Source organism: Mobula hypostoma, chromosome 2 (assembly GCF_963921235.1).
Source record: "Mobula hypostoma chromosome 2, sMobHyp1.1, whole genome shotgun sequence".
Classification (NCBI taxonomy): Eukaryota; Metazoa; Chordata; class Chondrichthyes; order Myliobatiformes; family Myliobatidae; genus Mobula; species Mobula hypostoma.
In genome coordinates, this window is record NC_086098.1 from 22307564 (window position 1) to 22326490 (window position 18927).

The 18927-nt window shown below is 41.0% G+C and overlaps 1 protein-coding gene across 1 annotated transcript in view; it reads right to left on the reverse strand.

Annotated features, from left to right (window-relative positions):
* Nucleotides 1-18927, reverse strand: part of LOC134338322 (triadin-like) — a 426556-nt gene that overhangs the window by 169405 nt on the left and 238224 nt on the right. The window contains exons 20-23 of the mRNA XM_063034074.1: nt 18459-18503; nt 10631-10675; nt 5583-5627; nt 978-1022 (exon numbers count right to left, since the gene is read on the reverse strand). Coding sequence (XP_062890144.1) covers nt 978-1022; nt 5583-5627; nt 10631-10675; nt 18459-18503 — 180 coding nt within the window. The remainder of the gene's footprint in view (nt 1-977; nt 1023-5582; nt 5628-10630; nt 10676-18458; nt 18504-18927) is intronic.

An 18927-nucleotide genomic window follows, 5' to 3' on the forward strand; every position in this document is an offset into this window, starting at 1 on the left:
AACCAGCTCGCAATTTATGTCAGTATATTATCCATATTATCATATTTTTGCACTACTTTACTTTCCATTTTCTATTTATGATTTATAATTTAAATTTTTAATATTCACTAATTTTTACTATTGTTAATACTTAATATTTGTAATCCAGGGAATGGGAAGTGCAAAATCAAATATCGCTGTGATGATTGTACGTTCTAGTACCAACTGTTTGGCGTCAATAAAGTATAAAGTATATTCTCTAACTTATTGACCACCTTTCCTTATTGGACTTTATTGAAAGCTTCCTGAAAAGCCAAATGCACCTGTCCTGTTGTACATACTATTTATTACAAATGACTACAATTGCCACATTGCACAATTAAATGGAGATGTAATGTAAAGATTTTTACTCCTCATGTACATGAAGGATGTAAGTAATAAAGTCAATTCAATTCAATTCAATTCCTACTTAACCATGAGAATTTTGTTATTTCATCTCACTTCAGTAAAAAAGAACAGATGGAAAGAAAAAACATGAACAAGAAGTTCTATTACCCATCTATTGTATAAATGTCTTTACTGAGTTAATTCAGAATCAAAATTTTTAAAAATGACCTATGATAAGCGGGGGTCAAAATGGAGTGTCCTTCAACAGCAGTACGTGCAAGAGAAGTGGGAGAATTGGTAAATGGAGAAACTGCAACAAACTTCAGCAGTAGTAATGTCCAAGCACAACAAGAGAAGACTCTGAGTGCATTATTTGGCCCAGAGACAAGAAGTCAAGCAAGTAAGGGAGACCTTTAAATTAGCTGACAATCACAGGCTACAACTACAATTTTAACAACATATTTACATATAAATTTGTATTTAAGAAAATGGCATGTCTTTCAATTATGGAAAGACAATATTGATGACAATCTAAATGAAGTTGATTGTCTCTGATTGGTAACCATCTGATCAGAATATGTCTAATCATATTCTTCAAGGATAGAAAATACCTTTTTTCGCCATATCAGAAGCTGTAGCTTTCTGTTTCACAGGTTCTGCAAAAATAATAGGGGATCAATTAAACTTCGTTTATTTTTCATCACTATCAAAATCTTGCCACAGATGACAAATATCTCCAGTATATTTGGATCTCATCATCTGCAGGCTTCTTTGTCTCTGTACTATTTGGGCTAATATCACATCCGTAGATGTGCCCGAAGCCTTGTGAGTTCCAATGCTTGTGTTCATTCTCCAGAAGATTACTCTCTCACAATTTCTCCTGGCAGTGTGCAAACTTCCAACATATTTCACTGAAAAATATTCTACATGGTGCTAGTATTCCATCTTATATCTCTCTAAAACTGTTTACATACCAAGACTATAACATTCACAACATAACGGGCTAATGTATTGCTTTGTAAAATAAACTAGGCCATGTGAGTGACAGAGAAAGCATTAAAAAACAGAAATTAAAGTTACAGTAATCCTTAGACAGAGAGCTGTGAGTTTAAAGTTCAAAGATTCAATAATCTGACAACACCTGAACCATAACCCATTAATGTAGTGTAAATGTGTGCAATAAACAATCAAAATAGGTTCAGTAACCAAGTGCTGATAATAAATTTTGAAGTATAATTTTATCTGCCGTATGCCTCAGAAACATTTGATCTCCAAAATGTAAAGATGTAATTCAAATAAGTATCAAACTTTTAGCTATTAAAATTCAATACTAGGAAATCAGATAATCCATTTCTCATTATGATCCATTCACTACACTGCACAAGACGGGCAATGCAGGTATGTACGAAATTCATTATAGACACAAGAGATTCTGCAGATGCTGGAAATCCAGAGCAATGCACATAAAATGCTGCAGACACTGAGCAGGTCAGGCAGCGTCCATGGAAATGAAAAAGGAATCAAAAAGACTGACTGGTTATCCATTTCCATAGATGCTGAGTGTCCTGCTGAGTTGTTCTATCATTTTGTGTGTTTTGCCAAATTACATTCTTCACCTCACCAAAACTAATTGTCATCCAAACAAGTACTTAGTGTTTTTTAAAAAAAAGTTATCTTAAACCCATTCAAGCATGAGATTGGGGTTAAGGTATTGATGTGGATAGAAAATTGGTTGGCAGACAGGAAGCGAAGAGTGGGAATAAATGGGACCTTTTCAGAATGGCAGGCAGTGACCAGCGGGGTACCGCAAGGCTCAGTGCTGGGACCCCAGTTGTTTACAATATATATTAATGACTTAGATGAGGGAATTAAATGCAGCATCTCCAAGTTTGCGGATGACACCAAGCTGGGCAGCAGTATTAGCTGTGAGGAGGATGCTAAGAAAATGCAGGGTGACTTGGTGAAGCACCTTCAATTACTCCAAAAGACTGAGGTTTGGTAAAATACTGAATGGCTTTTATTCGCTGTACAATACGACCTCCACAGTGAGTGTCTGCACCCGGACTGAGGGGGAGGGGCAAGGCGAACACCTTTATACAGGACTCTGTGGGAGGAGCCACAGGGGCAGTCAGTAGAGGGGTGTGTCCAGACAGGTAACCGAGTTACAACATATATACATGGTTTACCACACTTGGATAGGTCAGGTGAGTAGGCAAATTCAAGGCAGATGCAATTTAATGTGGATAAATGTGAGGTTATCCACTTTGGTGGCAAAAACAGGAAAACAGTTTATTATCTGAATGGTGGCCAATTAGGAAAAGAGGAGGTGCAACGAGACCTGGGTGTCATTATACACCAGTCATTGAAGGTGGGCATGTAGGTACAGCAGGCGGCGAAAAAGGCGAATGGTATGCTGGCATTCATAGCAAGAGGATTCGAGTACAGGAGCAGGGAGGTACTACTGCAGTTGTACAAGGCCTTGGTGAGACCACACCTGGAGTATTGTGTGCAGTTTTGGTCCCCTAATCTGAGGAAAAACATCCTTGCCATAGAGGGAGTACAAAGAAGGTTCACCAGATTGATTCCTGGGATGGCAGGGCTTTCATATGATGAAAGACTGGATCAACTAGGCTTATACTCGTTGGAATTTAGAAGATTGAGGGGGGATCTTATTGGAACATATAAAATCCTAAAGGGATTGGACAGACTAGATGCAGGAAGATTGTTCCCGATGTTGGGGAAGTTCAGAATGAGGGGGTCACAATTTGAGGATAAAGGGGAAGCCTTTTAGGACTGAGATTAGGAAAAATTTCTTCACACAGAGAGTGATGAATCTGTGGAATTCTCTGCCACTGGAAACAGTTGAGGCCAGTTCACTGGCTATATTTAAGAGGGAGTTAGATATGGCCCTTGTGGCTAAAGGGATCAGGGGGTATGGAGGGAAGGCTGGTACAGGGTTCTGAGTTGGATGATCAGCCATGATTGTACTGAATGGCGGTGCAGGCTCAAAGGGCCGAATGGCCTACTCCTGCACCTATTTTCTATGTTTCTATGAGCAACCAGAGTTTGATTTAGCAGCTATCTGTATGGAATTTCTACCTTCTCTCCTTGACCATATTCGGCTGCTCTGGCTTCCTTCCAGATTCCAAAGATTTAAGGATCAATAGGTTAATTGATCACATGGGTGTAACTGGGCAGTGTGGGGTCGATGAGTTGGAAGTACATGGTATCGTGCAGTATCTCCAAATCATGCAGTAGCTGATTGCTCGAGTTTGAAAGAAAAGCAGGCAGTTTGAAGGTTCTGCTTTTATTTGGAAATGGCCAAGCAAAGGATTCATAGCATAAACTTGTTTTGTCAGTTCTTTTTACTGCTTGCCTAAGAAATTAAACAATTTCATAATAAGGGAGGCTGCAAAGTCTTTGTTTCTGAAGACATAAAGATTGTGGGATTTCTGATGATTGGGAGATCCATCTCCACCAGGAGGAAAATATCAGAAATAGGCTAGGAGAATGCACTTTGATCACTAGGGCCTGTTCCATGATCCTTCTAAATCATAGCTGATCGTCTATTCAGTTTTACTGCACTATCCACACATCCCTTGGCTCCCCAATGTCACAGAAAGTAAATGATCACTACTTTGAATAGACTCATTGAATAAGCACTCACAGCTCTCTGTCTAAGGATTACTGTCTCTGCTTGTATATGTTTCTCCTCATCACACTCCTAAATGGCCAACCCCTTATTCTGTGACTGGGACACTTTAGACAGGACACCATAGACAGCCTTAATATCTGTGGGCTCAGCTTGAGTGACTCAGTCAAAATTCCATAGGTTGCAATGAGTTCAGGGCCTACTGCTCTAACCACTACAAGTCTAGCAAAGTCTAGCTCCTCTTATATTACAAACAAATTCTCGATTCACTCTTTTGAGATGGCATGCTGATCTTTTATCAGGGAAAAAGATCCAAACTGCACAGCTTTGTGCAGCTGCAGTCACCAAGGCCCAACACAATGGCAGTAAAACTTTCATATCCACTACTCAAATACTTCCCATCTGGCTTCCCAATCACTTGTTTTACCTGTAAATTGACATTTAGTAACTAGTATACAAGAATACATGGGTCCTTTTCAGATTCATCACATCAATATCTAAAATATATCCTGCTTGTGATTTGGGTATTTCAGTGGTTGACATTACAACTTTCAAATTATATTCCTTCTTGTTCATCCATTTATCTTATTCATGTTCCCTTGAAGATACTTTACATCGATCTCCCTACTCAGAAACCTACCTTGATTTCTACTACTAGCAAATTTGGATACAGGACATTTAATCTCTTCAAACAAACTATCAATATAGCTGTGAACAGTTGAGGTCCAAACCACAGATCTCTGTTGCATCTCATGAGAAGCTCCTTGCTGACTGGAGAAATATTCACTTAATCCCACTTGCTACTTTCTGTCGGATAACCAGCTCGCAATTTATGTCAGTATGTTATCCATATTATCACATTCTCTAACTTATTGACCACCTTTCTTTATTGGAATTATTGAAAGCTTCCTGAAAAGCCAAATGCACCTGTCCTGTTGTACATACAATTTATTACAAATTATTATAATTGCACATTGCACATTTAGATGGAGATGTAATGTAAAGATTTTATTCCTCATTTTTGTGAAGGATGTAAGTAATAAAGTCAATTCAGCTCAGTTCAATTCCTACTTAACTGTGAGATTCTTGATATTTCTCTCACTTCAGTAAAAAAGACCAGATGGGAAGTAAAAACATGAACAAGAAGTTCTGTTACCCATTTATTGCATAAATGTCTTTAGTGAATATATTCAGAATCAAAAATTTTAAAAATGACCTATGATAAGCAGGGGTCAAAATGAAATGTCCTCCAACAGCAATACGTGCAAGAGACGTGGGGGAATTGGTAAATGGAGAAACTGCAAAAGACTTCAGCAGCAGTAATGTCCAAGCACGACAAGAGAAGACTCTGAGTGCATTAATTGGCCCAGAGACTGGAAGTCAGGTAAGTAAGAGAGATCTTTAAATTAGCTGACAGTCACAGGCTACAACTACAATTTTAATAACATATAAATTTATTAAGGAATGACTATATTGATGATAATCTAAATGAAGTTTATTATCTCTGATTGGCAACTATCTGATCAGAATGTGACCAATCATTTTCTTAGTGGATAGATAATACCTTTTTTTGCCGTGTCAGAAACTGCAGCTTTCTTTTTCACAGGTTCTGCAAAAATGACAGAGGAGCAATTAAACTATAGTTTATGTTTCATCAATATCAAAATCTCACCACAGATGATGAATATCTCCAGAATATTTGGATCCCATCATCTGCAGACTTCTTTGTCTCTCTACTATTTGGGCTAATATCACATCCATAGATCTGCCTGAAGCCTTGTAAGTTTCAATACTTTAAGTGTTTATTCTCTCTCACAATTTCTCCTGGCAGTGTGCAAGCTTCCAACATATTTCACTGAAAAATATTCTAAATAGTGCTAGTATTCCATCTTACATCTCTCTAAAACTGTTTACACACCAAAACTATAACATTCACAGCATAACGGGTTAATGTAATGCTTTGTAAAATAAACCAGAGCACGTGAGTTGATGGAAAAAGCATTAAGGAACGGAAATTTTTAAAGTTCAAAGATTCAAAAATCTTACAACATTTGAACTGTAATCAATTAATGTAGTGTAAATGTGTCCAACAAACAATCAACATAGGTTCAATGTCTAAGTGTTCATATTGAATTTTGAAATAAATATTTTACACAATGCTGCTTAATCTGCTGTATGCCTCAGAAAAGTTTGATCTCCAAAAGGTAAAAGTTGCTATTCAATTAGGTATGAAACTTTGAGCTCGACTTTTAAAATTCAATACAAGGAAATCTATCTCACATTATGATCCATTCACTGAGCTGTACAAGCCCTGCAATGGAGGTAGGCATGAAGTGCCAGATTACATTATAAATAAAAGAGATTCTGCAGATGCTGGAAATCCAGGTCAACACAAACAAAATGCTAGAGACACTCAGCAAGTCAGGCAGTATCCATGAAAATGAACAAACAATCAAAATATCAACTGTTCATTTCCATGGATGCTGCCTGACCTGCCGAGTTCCTCCTTCATTTTGCGTGTGTTACAGATTACATTCTTCCCCTCAGCAAAACCAAATATCATCTAAGCAAACATTTACTGTTAAAAACAAAAGTTGTGGGCACAGAAACGTAGTGGTATATCTTAATGCTATTACAGTTCAAGCAATAAGGGTTCAATTCAGCTGCTACCTGTAAGCAGTTTCTACATTCCCGTTGACCATATGGGTCTCATTCGGGTGCTCCAGTTTCCTCCCATATTCCAAAGACATAAAGAGTAGGGGAATTGATCACATGGGTGTAATTACGCTGCGTGGGCTCGCTGGGCTGGAAGTGACAGGCATCATGCTGACAGTATCTCCAACTCATGCTGTAGCTCACTGCTGGAGTTTGAAAGAAAAGCCGACAGTTTAAAGCAGACTCTGCTTTTACTTGGAGATGGCCAAGCAGAAGTTTCATAACTCAAACTCCCTTTGTCGGCTTTTCTTTATGTTTGGCTAAGAAATTGATTGATTTCATAATAAGAAAGGGTTGCTGGAGGTTCCTGATACTGAAAGCCCTAATTCAATAAACATAATGGGATACCTGATGGTTAGAAGATCCATCTCCACTAGGAGAAAAATATCAGAAATAGGCTGTGGAGAAGGCCTTTTGATCACCAGGGCCTGTTCCCTGATCTTTCTAAATCATATCTGATCACCTATTTCAGTATAGTTTTACAGCACTATCCACACAGCCCTTGGCTCCCCAACCTTGATACTTTATACTTTATAATTTATTGTCGCCAAACAATTGATACTAGAACGTACAATCATCATAGCGATATTTGATTTTGCGCTTCCTGCTCCCTGGATTACAAATTGATAGTAAATATTAAAAATGTAAATTATAAATCATAAATAGAAAATAGAAAAATGGAAAGTAAGGTAGTGCAAAAAAACTGAGATGCAGGTCTGGATATTTGGAGGGTACGGCCCAGATCTGGGTCAGGATCCGTTCAGCAGTCTTATCACAGTTGGAAAGAAGCTGCTCCCAAATCTGGCCATATGAGTCTTCAAGCTCCTCAGCCTTCTCCCGGAGGGAAGAGGGATGAAAAGTGTGTTGGTTGGGTGGGTTGTGTCCTTGATTATCCTGGCAGCACTGCTCTGACAGCGTGCGGTGTAAAGTGAGTCCAAGGATGGAAGATTGGTTTGTGTGATGTGCTGCGCCGTGTTCACGATCTTCTGCAGCTTCTTCCAGTCTTGGACAGGACAACTTCTATACCAGGTTGTGATGCACCCTAGAAGAATGCTTTCTACAGTGCATCTATAAAAATTAGTGAGGGTTTTAGGGGACAGGCCAAATTTCTTTAGTTTTCTCAGGAAGTAAAGACCCTGGTGGGCCTTCTTGGCAGTGGACTCTGCTTGGTTGGACCAAGTCAGGTCATTTGTGATATTGACCCCGAGGAACTTAAAGCTTTTGACCTGTTCCACTTGTGCACCACCGATGTAAACTGGGTTGTGCCGTCTGCTACTCCTTCTGAAGTCAACAACCAATTCCCTCATCTTGCTGACGTTGAGGGATAGGTTATTGTCTTCGCACCATGCCACCAGGTTCTTAATTTCCTCTCTGTACTCAAACTCATCATTACCCGAGATACAGCCTACAATTGTTGTGTCATCAGCAAACTTATATATTGAGTTTGATGGAAACTTGGCTACACAATCATGGGTGTACAGTGAGTACAGCAGGGGGCTGAGTACACAGCCTTGTGGGGCACCGGTGCTCAGAGTGATTGTAGCGGAGAGCTTGTCCCCTGTTTTTACAGCCTGGGTCCTGTCTGTGAGGAAGTTGAAGATCCAGCTGCAGATCTGAGTGCTAAGGCCCAGGTTGTGGAGCTTAGGAATCAGTTTATTGGGAATGATGGTATTAAAGGCAGAGCTGTAATCAATGAAAAGGAGCCTTATGTATGCGTCTTTATTCTCCAGGTGTTCTAAGGAGGAATGTAGGGCCAGAGAGATGGCATCTGCCGTTGACCTGTTGCTATGGTAGGCGAATTGCAAAGCGACGAGGTTGACCGGTAGGCTGCGGTTGATGGGTGCCATAACCAATCGTTTGAAGCACTTCATAGCAATTGATGCCAGAGCCACAGGTCGATAGTCATTCAGGCATGCCACCTTGCTCTTCTTCGGCACCGGGATTATCGTTGCCTTCTTAAAACACGAGGGGATCTTAGACTGAAGCATGGAGCAGTTAAAGATGTCAGCAAACACTCCAGCTAGCTGGCTTGCACAGGCTCGGAGAACCCATCCCGGGATGCCATCTGGGCCCGTCGCCTTCCTTGGATTTATCTTCAAGAAGGCCTTTCTAATGGACTCCTCAGTGATGATGAATCTCGATGCCACCAGCTCCGGTTCATCCGGAAGGAGCGGGACGCTCCTCTTCTGTTCGAATCTTGCGTAGAATACGTTAAGTTCGTCAGGAAGAGAAGCGCCGCAGTTATTGATATTCCCAGCCATTTCTTTGCACCTAGTGATCTCATTTAGACCCTGCCATAGTCCAATGGCAACCCCCTGGTTAGCCTGGGCTTCCAACTTGGCTTGATATTGCCTCTTGGCGCCCTTAATGGCTTTCCTGAATTCACGCCTGGATTCGGTGTAGCAACTGGTATCCCCGGACCTCACAGAAATGTAATGAGCATAGCTTGGAATAAACTGAGTGATTAACTTTCTGTCTAAAGGTTACGGCCTCTGCATATATAGGTTTTTCCTATTCACAGTCCTAAATGGCCAACCCCTTATTCTGCGACTGTGACACTTTAGACAGGACACCATAGACAGCCTTAATATCTGTGGGCTCAGCTTGAGTGACTCAGTCAAAATTCCATAGGTTGCAATGAGTTCACTGCCTACTGCTCTAACCACTACAAGTCTAGCAAAGTCCAGCTCCCCTCATATCACAAACAAATTCTCGATTCACTCTTTTGAGAAAGCATGCTCATCTTTTATCAGGGAAAGAGATCCAAACTGCACAGCTTTGTGCAGCTGCAGTCACCAAGGCCCAACACAATAGCAGTAAAACATTCATATCCACTACTCAAAATACTTCCCATTTGCCTTCCTAATCACTTGTTTTACCTCTAAATTGACATTTAGTAGCTAGTATACAAGAACACATGAGTCCTTTTCAGATTCATCACATCAAGATTTAAAATATATCCTGCTTGTGATTTGTACACTTCAGTGGATAACATCACAATTTTCAAATTATATTCCTTCTTGTTCATTCATTGATCTTAACCATATACCCTTGAAGACGCCTTGCATCCATCTCCCCACTCAGAAACCTAACTAGATCTCTACTAATAGCAAATTTGGATACATGGTATTTAATCTCTTCAGGCAAATGATTAATATAGATGTGAACAGTTGAGGTCCAAACCACAGATCTCTGTTGCATCCCATGAAAAGCTCCCTGCTGACTGGAGAAATATTCACTCAGTCCCACTTGCTACTTTCTGTCGGATAACCAGCTCTCAATTTATGTCAGTATGTTATCCATATTATCACATTCTCTAACCTATTGACCACCCTTCTTTATTGGGCTTTATTGAAAGCTTCCTGAAAAATCCAAGTGCACCACTTCCTACTTATCTGTGAAATTCTTAATATTTCTCTCACTTTAGTAAGAAAGATGGGAAGTAACACATGCATTTGACTGGTTCTGTTACCCATCCACTGTACAAATGTCTTTAATGAGTGAATTCAGAAACAGAATTTTAAAGAATGACCTATGAAGTGCATGGATCAAAATGAAGTGTGCTTTAACAGTAGTAAGTGCAACAGAAGTGGGGGTGTTGAAAATTGATAAACTGTAACAAGCCTCAGCAATAGCAATGCCCACGGGACAATAAGAGAAGGCACAGAGACCAGAAGTTAAGCAAGTAAGAGAGAGCATTCAATTAGCCGACAAACACATGCTAAAACTGCAATTTTAATAAGGTATTCACAATGAAATTAGTATTCAAGAAAATGGCATTGGTTCCACCCAATGGCACGGGTGGAATGACAATATTGTTGATAATCTGTGAAGTTTATGATTGGTATCCAACCGGTCAGAAAATGATCAATCATATTCTTAGAGGATAAGAAATACCTTTCTTTGCCATATCAGAAGCCACAGCTTTCTTTTTCACTGGTTCTGCAAAAATGACAGAGGAACAATTCAACTATAATTTCATTCACATCAATATCAAAATCTCTCCACAGATGGCGAACATTTCCAGAATATCTGGGCCTCATCTTCTGCAAATGTTTTGCCTCTCAACTGTTTGGGCTAATATCACATCTGTAGCTCTGCCTGAAGCTTTGTAAGTTACTATTCTTTAAGTGTTAATTCCCCAGAAGATTACTCTCTCACAATTCCTTCTGGCAGTGGGCCGGGTTCCATAGTGTTCTGCTAAAAAAAATACCAGCATGATGCTAGTATTCCAATTTGGGGTGGGACACAATGCTGACATAGGTTACTTCCACAGTCTAAAGATATACCAGTTGGTAGGATAATTGGTCATTGTAAATTGTCCCATGACTAGACTAGGGGTTAAATCAGGGGATTGCTGGGAGGTAGGGCTGAAAGAGCCAGACGGGCCTAGCTATAAATAAATAAATAAACAAACAAACAAACAAACACATACATAAATAGACTCTCTCTCCCATTGTGCACAAAATAAATTAAGACCTGTGAGTTCAGAGAATATCATTAAGAAACAGAAATTTTACTTACTATGACATTACAGCACTTCCCCTGTAATTCCTTAATTTTATGTATATATGCACAACAAACAAGCGACTTAGCCTCAATGTCTAAGAGCTGGTATTGATTTTTGAAATAAATATTTTACACCACACTGTTTTATCTGCAGTCTGCTTCAGAAAAGCTTAATCTCCAATGTGCAGTATATAGTTGTAATTCAATTAGATAACAAACTTGTAGCTAGACCTTTGAAAAACCGTTAGCTGAAAATCTAACAATCAATCTCACATTATATTCTATTCACTAAACTACGATGTAGATAAATATGAAATGCCAGAGTATATTCTTCACTTCACCAAAACTAAATATCTTCCAAACGAGTATTTATTCCATAAAAAAAGGGCGACACAAAAGTACAGTGTTTAGCGGTCACAAAAAAGCGCAGCCTGAAGGCTTCCCTGTCACTGTGGAGGATTTGAACTAGACCAGCTTGAAGAAGTCTCTGACCAACTAACACCAACATATCACCTGCGGAACCAGAGGAGCCAACATACTTGCCCACCGTTACAGGACCAGCAAGAAAGCTTTACTGTGCTATCCCACACCCACACGTGTTAAAGTGCAATTACTTCTGGCCACAGGCAGAGACCAGTGGTGAGGACTAAGAAGCTATGGTCAAGGGAGAGGAGTGGTTACAGGACTGCTTGTAGACTGGACAATATGCAGGAATTCATCTTCAAATCTGAATGACTATACCACAGTTGTCACAGACTACATCACGACCTGTGTAGATCAGTGTGTACCTTTGAGAACACACCGGACATACACAAACCAAAAGCTGTAGATGAATCAGAAGGTTCATAGAACGCTGGGGGCTGACTCTGCGGCATTCAAGGCTGATGATCTAAAACGACTTCCAGTTAAGATAGCACTACTGAATGTATGCAACAGCTTTCTGGCAGTCAAGAAGCTAAGAAATCCGACTACAAATATCACTAAAAATACCTTTTCTGAGGTAAATTGTATGAAGTTATCGCCACCAACAATGAAGGAGCAAATGACGATGAGGCGAGTTCAAGGGATGAGCTGGGATCGTGTGTTGGAGATCCAATGCAGAAGGAGTCCTAATGCCCGTACAGTTGGCCCGGGAGCAAGGTTGGATCACTCTGGGCACTGAAGGGAGAAGTCAGGGCCCAGAGAGAGGAGATTCTCTGGGCACTGAGCTGATTTGAAGAGCTTGAGAGCGGCATTGGGGTCAGATCTTTTCACTGTCCTGTTGCCTGGTCAACTTAAATGCTAGCCCAGATAGACTGAAAAACAGGGTGCCACTGGGGAGCCAATTTTGCTTGTTCTCCACAATGGTCATCTCCATGGTGCTGAGGCAGTGAAGACTGCCCCAGCTGCTGTGGTCTGTACCTGGTAATTTGATGAACCGATAAGCAAGGCTTTGGGCCTACCCTGGGGTTACATAGAACATAAAACATAAAAATCTACAGCACATTACAGGCCCTATGCTAGAAAATTGCTAGAACTTCCCTAGCATGCAGCCCTCTCTTTCTCTAAGCTCTGTGTACCTATCTAAGTGGCTGTTAAAAGACCTTATGGTCTCCGTTTCCACCACCACTGCTGGCAGTGCATTCCATGCACCCACCACTGTCTGTATGAAAAACATACCTCTGACATCCCGCTTGTATCTGCTTCCAAGCACCTTAAAATTATACCCCTCGTGTTAGCCATTTCAGCCCTGGGAAAAAGCCTCTGACTATCCACATGATCAATGTCTCTCTTCATCTTATACACCTCTATCAGGTCACCTCTGTTACTTCAAGGAGAAACGCCAAAGTTCACTCAGCCTATTCTCATAAAGCACTCTCTCCAATCCAGGCAACATCCTTGTAAATATCCTCTGCACTTTCTCTATAGTATCACCATCCTTCCTGTAATGAGGTGACCAGAACTGAACACAGTGCTCCAAGTGGGGTCCGACCAAGGCCTTATATAGCTGTAATATTACCTCTCAGCTCCTAAATACAATTCCATGGATGATGAAGACCAACACACCGTATGACTTCTTAACCACAAAGTCAAACTGCGCAGCCTCTTTGAGCGTCCAATGGACTCAGACCCCAAGATCCCTCTGATCCTCCACACTGCCAAGAATCTTACCTTTAATACTATATCCTGCCATCATATCTGACCTACCAAAATGAACCACTTCACACTTTTCTGGGTTGAACTCTATCTGCCACTTCTCAGCCCAGTTTTGCCTCCTAATAATATCCCGCTGTAACCTCTGACAGCCCTCCACACTATCCACAACACCCCCAACCTTTGTGTCATCAGCAAACTTACTAACCCATCCCTCCACTTCCTCATCCAGGTCATTTATAAAAATCACAAAGAGTAAGGGTCCCAAAACAGATCCCTGGGGCACACCACTGGTCACCGACCTCCATGCAGAATATGACCCGTCCACAACCACACTTTGCCTTCTGTGGGCAAGCCATTTCTGGATCCACAAAGCAATGTCCCCTTGGATCCCTTGCCTCCTTACTTTCTCAATATGTCTTGCATGGGGTACCTTATCAAATGCCTTGCTGAAATCCATACACAGGTTTCCCCCGGCATCCAAAGGTAGGGCGTTCCTATGAAACGGTTTGTAAGCCGAAATGTCATAAAGCGAAGAAGCAATTACCATTTATTTATATGGGAAAATTTGTGAGTGTTCACCGACCCAAAAATAACCTACCAAATCATGCCAAATAACACATAAAATCTAAAATAACAGTAACATATAGTAAAAGCAGGAATGATATGATAAATACACAGCCTATATAAAGTAGAAATACTTTTCCACAATCATTGCCTGAACTGTTCTCCGTAGCGAAAATCTCACGCAAGCGCTGTTGGCAAAAGCACGGTGCAAGCGCTTTCCAGTATCCTTTAAGCTATGAAGCTGCCAAATCATACCAAATAACACGTAAAAATACACAGCCTATATAAAGTAGAAATAATATACGTACAGTGCCGTATCACCTACCAGAATTGGTTCAGCGCCGAGCACACTGATGATGGTGTGTTAGACTGAGTCGTCGCAGCTTGGGGTGGTGCAGTGGCCCCCACCCTCCAGGCCGCCAACCGATATATTGCCGTAAAGCATGCAGGGGTGCAGCGGTAGCCGGGAGGCACACAGCACATCTTTAAGAAAAAAGCTGAAATAAACAAGCTAATTAATTAGGTGTCGCCCGACACATAATTGTCGGCCCAGATCAGTGCCGATTTCCGATTGCATCGTCTCTGATCTGGGCCAACAATTACGTGTCGGGCAGCACCTAATTAATTAGCATGTTTATTTCGGCCTTTTTCTTGAAGATGTGCTGTGTGTCTCCCAGCTACTGCTGCATTCTCCGCGAATCAGTATCTATCTGCGGCCTGGGTGTTGGGGTGGTGGGACACTGGGGTGTCATTTCGTCGTCTGCTTCCATTAGAGCAGGTAGCTTATCTTCTCCTATGACTGCCCGCCTCGATGTTGAAGGTCGAGGTTCGTCGTCTGCTGTGGCTGATGTGGAAGGCTTGCTTGACTGCTGAGCCTCGTGCAGTTTTCTATCATACAGTTCCTTGTAAGGACTCAAACCACCTTGCAAATATCCCCTAAACCTACGTACCCTTTCAAAATTAGAGTCGTACTTTATCATTGCAGCAAAAATCTCACGCAGTTGCTTTATGTTCAGTTCACTACTGCATTCGGTTTCGATTGTTATCCTTTCTTCTTCCAATTGCATCAGCTCTTCATCTATCAGTTCTTGGTCATGGGATGCCAAAACCTCTTCAACATCATCTTCGTCAGCTTCCACAAGCCAAACTCACTTCGTCCTTGCTTCGTTCACCACGATCGAAACGCTTAATTATGTCTAGTTTTACGCTAAGTGTAACACCCTTACGAGCTCTTTTAGGCTTTTCCGATACCTTAGAACACATCTCGCTAACGGCTGCTCACAGGCACGTGTTTAAGCAATGCCGGCTAGAATGCCATTCCGAATCCGGGGGAGAGCGGCTGCTCAGACACGCGCGGCTTTTTATCGCGCACTGATTTTTTACCATGCGCTGCTTTTTTTTCGTAACAGTGAAAACACATTTTGAAAGCGAAAACAGGGAACTAATGTAGGTCTTTCGTAACAGTGAGGTTTCGTAAAGCGAATGTTTGAAAAGCGGGAGACACCTGTACACTACATCTACTGCTCTTCCTTCATCAATGTGTTTCGTCACATCCTCAAAAAATTGAATCAGGCTCGAAAGGCACGACCTGCCTTTGACAAAGCCATGCTGACTATTCCTAATCATATTATACCTCTCCAAATGTTCATAAATCCTGCCTCTTAGGATCTTCTCCATCAACATACCAACCACTGAAGTAAGACTCACTGGTCTATAATTTCCTGGGTTATCTCTACTCCCTTTCTTAAATAAGGGAACAACATCCACAACCCTCCAATCCTCCGGGACCTCTCCCGTCCCCATTGATGATGCAAAGATCATCGCCAGAGGCTCAGCAATCTCCACTCTCGCCTCCCACAATAGCCTGGGGTACAGCTCATCTGGTCCCGGCCACTTAACCAACTTGATGCTTTCCAAAAGCTCCAGCTCATCCTCTTTCTTAATATCTACATGCTCAAGCTTTTTAGTCCACTGCAAGTCATCAACCACAATCACCAAGATCCTTTTCCACAGTGAATACTGAAGTAAAGTATTCATTAAGTACCACTGCTGTTTCCTTCAGTTCCATACACACTTTCCCACTGTCACAATTGATAGGTCCTATTCTTTCACGTCTTATCCTCTTGCTCTTCACATATTTGTAGAATGCTTTGGGGTTTTTCTTAATTCTGCTCACTAAGGCCTTCTCATGGCCCCTCTGGCTCTCCTAATTTCCTTCTTAAGCTCCTTCCTGTTAGCCTTATAATCTTCTAGATCTCTAACACTACCTAGTTCTCTGAACCTTTTATAAGCCTTTCTTTTCTTCTTGACTAGATTTACTACAGCCTTTGTACACCACGATTCCTGTACCCTACTGTAACATCCCTGTCTCATTGGAATGTACTTGTGCAGAACTCGACACAAATATCCCCTGAACCTTTGCCACATTTCTTCCGTACATTTCCCTGAGATCATTTGTTCCCACTTTAAGCTTCCAAGTTCCTGCCTAATAGCCTCATGATTCTAAAGCCTCATAATTCCCCTTACTCCAATTAAATGCTTTTCTAACTTGTCTGTTCATATCTCTCTCCAATGCTATTGTAAAGGAGATTGAATTATGATCGCTATCTTCAAAATGCTCTCCCACTGAGAGATCTGACACCTGACCAGGTTCATTTCCCAATACCAAATCAAGTACAGCCTCTCGTCTTGTTGGCTTATCTACATACTGTGTCAAGAAATCTTCCTGAACACACCTAACAAACTCCACCCCATCCAAACCCCTTGCTTTAGGGAGATGCCAATTGATACTGTATTTGGGAAAGTAAAATCTCCCATCATGACAACTCGGTTATTATTACACCTTTCCAGGATCTGTTTCACTATCTGCTCTTCGATTTCCCTGTTACTATTGGGCGGCCTATAAAAAACACCCAGTAGAGTTACTGACCCCTTCCTGTTCCTCACTTCCACCCACAGAGACTCCGTAGACAATCCCTCCATGACGTCAACCTTTTCTGCAGCTGTGACTCTATCTCTGTTCAACAGTGCCACACGCCCACCTCTTTTCCCTCCCTCCCTGTCCTTTCTGAAACATCTAAAACCTGGCACTTGAAGTAACCATTCCTGCCCCTGAGCCACCCAAGTCTCTGTAATGGCCACCACATCATAGCTCCAAGTACTGATCCACGCTCTAAGCTCATCCACTTTGTTCAGAATACTCCTTGCATTAAAATAGACACATCTCAAACCATCGGTCTGAGTGCGTCCATTTTCTATCACCTGCCTATCCTCCCTCTCACACTGTCTCCAAGCTTTCTCTATTTATCAGCCAACTGCCACTTCCCCTGTCTCTTCAGTTCGGTTCCCATCCCCCAACAATTCTAGTTCAGGGGGACAGCCAGAGGGGTACTCTCTAGTACCTGACTCTTCTGCTTCCCTCTCCTGACTGTTGCCCACTTGTCTGTCTCCTGTGGCCCCGGTGTGACCACCTGCCTATAACTCCTTTCTATCACCTCCTCACTCTCCCTGACCACTCACAACACGCTGGAGGAACTCAGCAGGTTGGGCAGCATCCTAAAAATATTAAAAGTACCCTGCTTTTCTGCTTGTGCACCACTGAGGATAACAATTTTCAAATTATATTCCTTCTTGTAGTTTTGTCTCTTTGTTCATTTTATATTCTTATCTGTATCCCCTTGAAGCTATTTTATATCCATCTCCCTACTCAGAAATCCAGCTAGATCTCTGCTATTACCAAACTTGGATACATGACATTTGGACTCCTCAGAAAAAACCATTGATATAAGTGTGAATAGTTGAGGTACAAACCACAGATCTCTGTTTCACTCCATGAGAAGCTCCCTAATGACTGGAGTGCTTTCTTCAGATAACCCGTCTCAATTTATAACCCGTCAGTATATGATCTCCATCTTCACATTTTCATCAACATTGTTTGTTGGTAACTTATTGAAAGATTCCTGAAAATCCAAATGCATTAACATTCCACTCCTCTGTGAGATACTTAACTTTTCTCTCAATTTAGTAACAAAGATCAGATGGAAAGTTCAACCATGCTCTGGGCTAGTTCTGTTACCTATCCACTGTACAAATGTCATTAATGAGTAAGTTGAAGAACAAAATTTTGAAGGTTGACCTATGATAGGCAGGAATGAAACTAGAATGTAGCTCAAGAGCGGTAAGTGCAACAGGAGTGGGGACATGGTTTAACAGTAAACTGGAACAAGCCTCCGCAATAGGAATGTCATGGGACAACAAGGAAAGACAATGAGCACGTTATTTGGCCAAGAGCTCAGAAGTCAATCAAGTACGAAAAAGCTTTAAATCAGCAATCACAATTTACAATTTTAATATTCACATATAAATTTAGCATTCTATAACATTACATGGCATTCCGCAGTGGAACAAAAACATTATTGGTTTATTGTGATATTTAAGTGATATTTATTGTTCCTAATTGGCATCCACCTGATCAGAAATGTGCTCAATCATATTCTCACAGGATTAAAATAAATACCTTTCTTTGCCTTATCAGAAGCTGCAGTTTTCTTTTTCTCCATTTCTGCAAAAGTGACAGGAAATTTTAAAATATGAATTCATAGGCACCAATAGCAAAATCTGTACACAGATGCTGAGTATTTCTTACACATTCAAGTTTTATTTAAGATTCCCATCATCTGCAATATTTTGCTTTTGAACTATTGAGACTAACTTCACATCCTATACCTCTGTCTGAAATGCTGCAAGTTACAATGCTTGAAACACTCATTTAGATTCTTGTTAAATTGGCTGAAGATAACTGTTTCAACGTCACTGCAGATATTAACATCCTTTATTTAAACAATATTCTTTATCACCTTTACCCTTTAGATATTTCTTCCCATTTGTCCAATGACTTGCACAGAAAATTGTAATAAACCCCTTGCAAAATGCTCATGCAATGTTTTATAAAAATAAGTTAAGTTATATGATTATAGACATTAAGA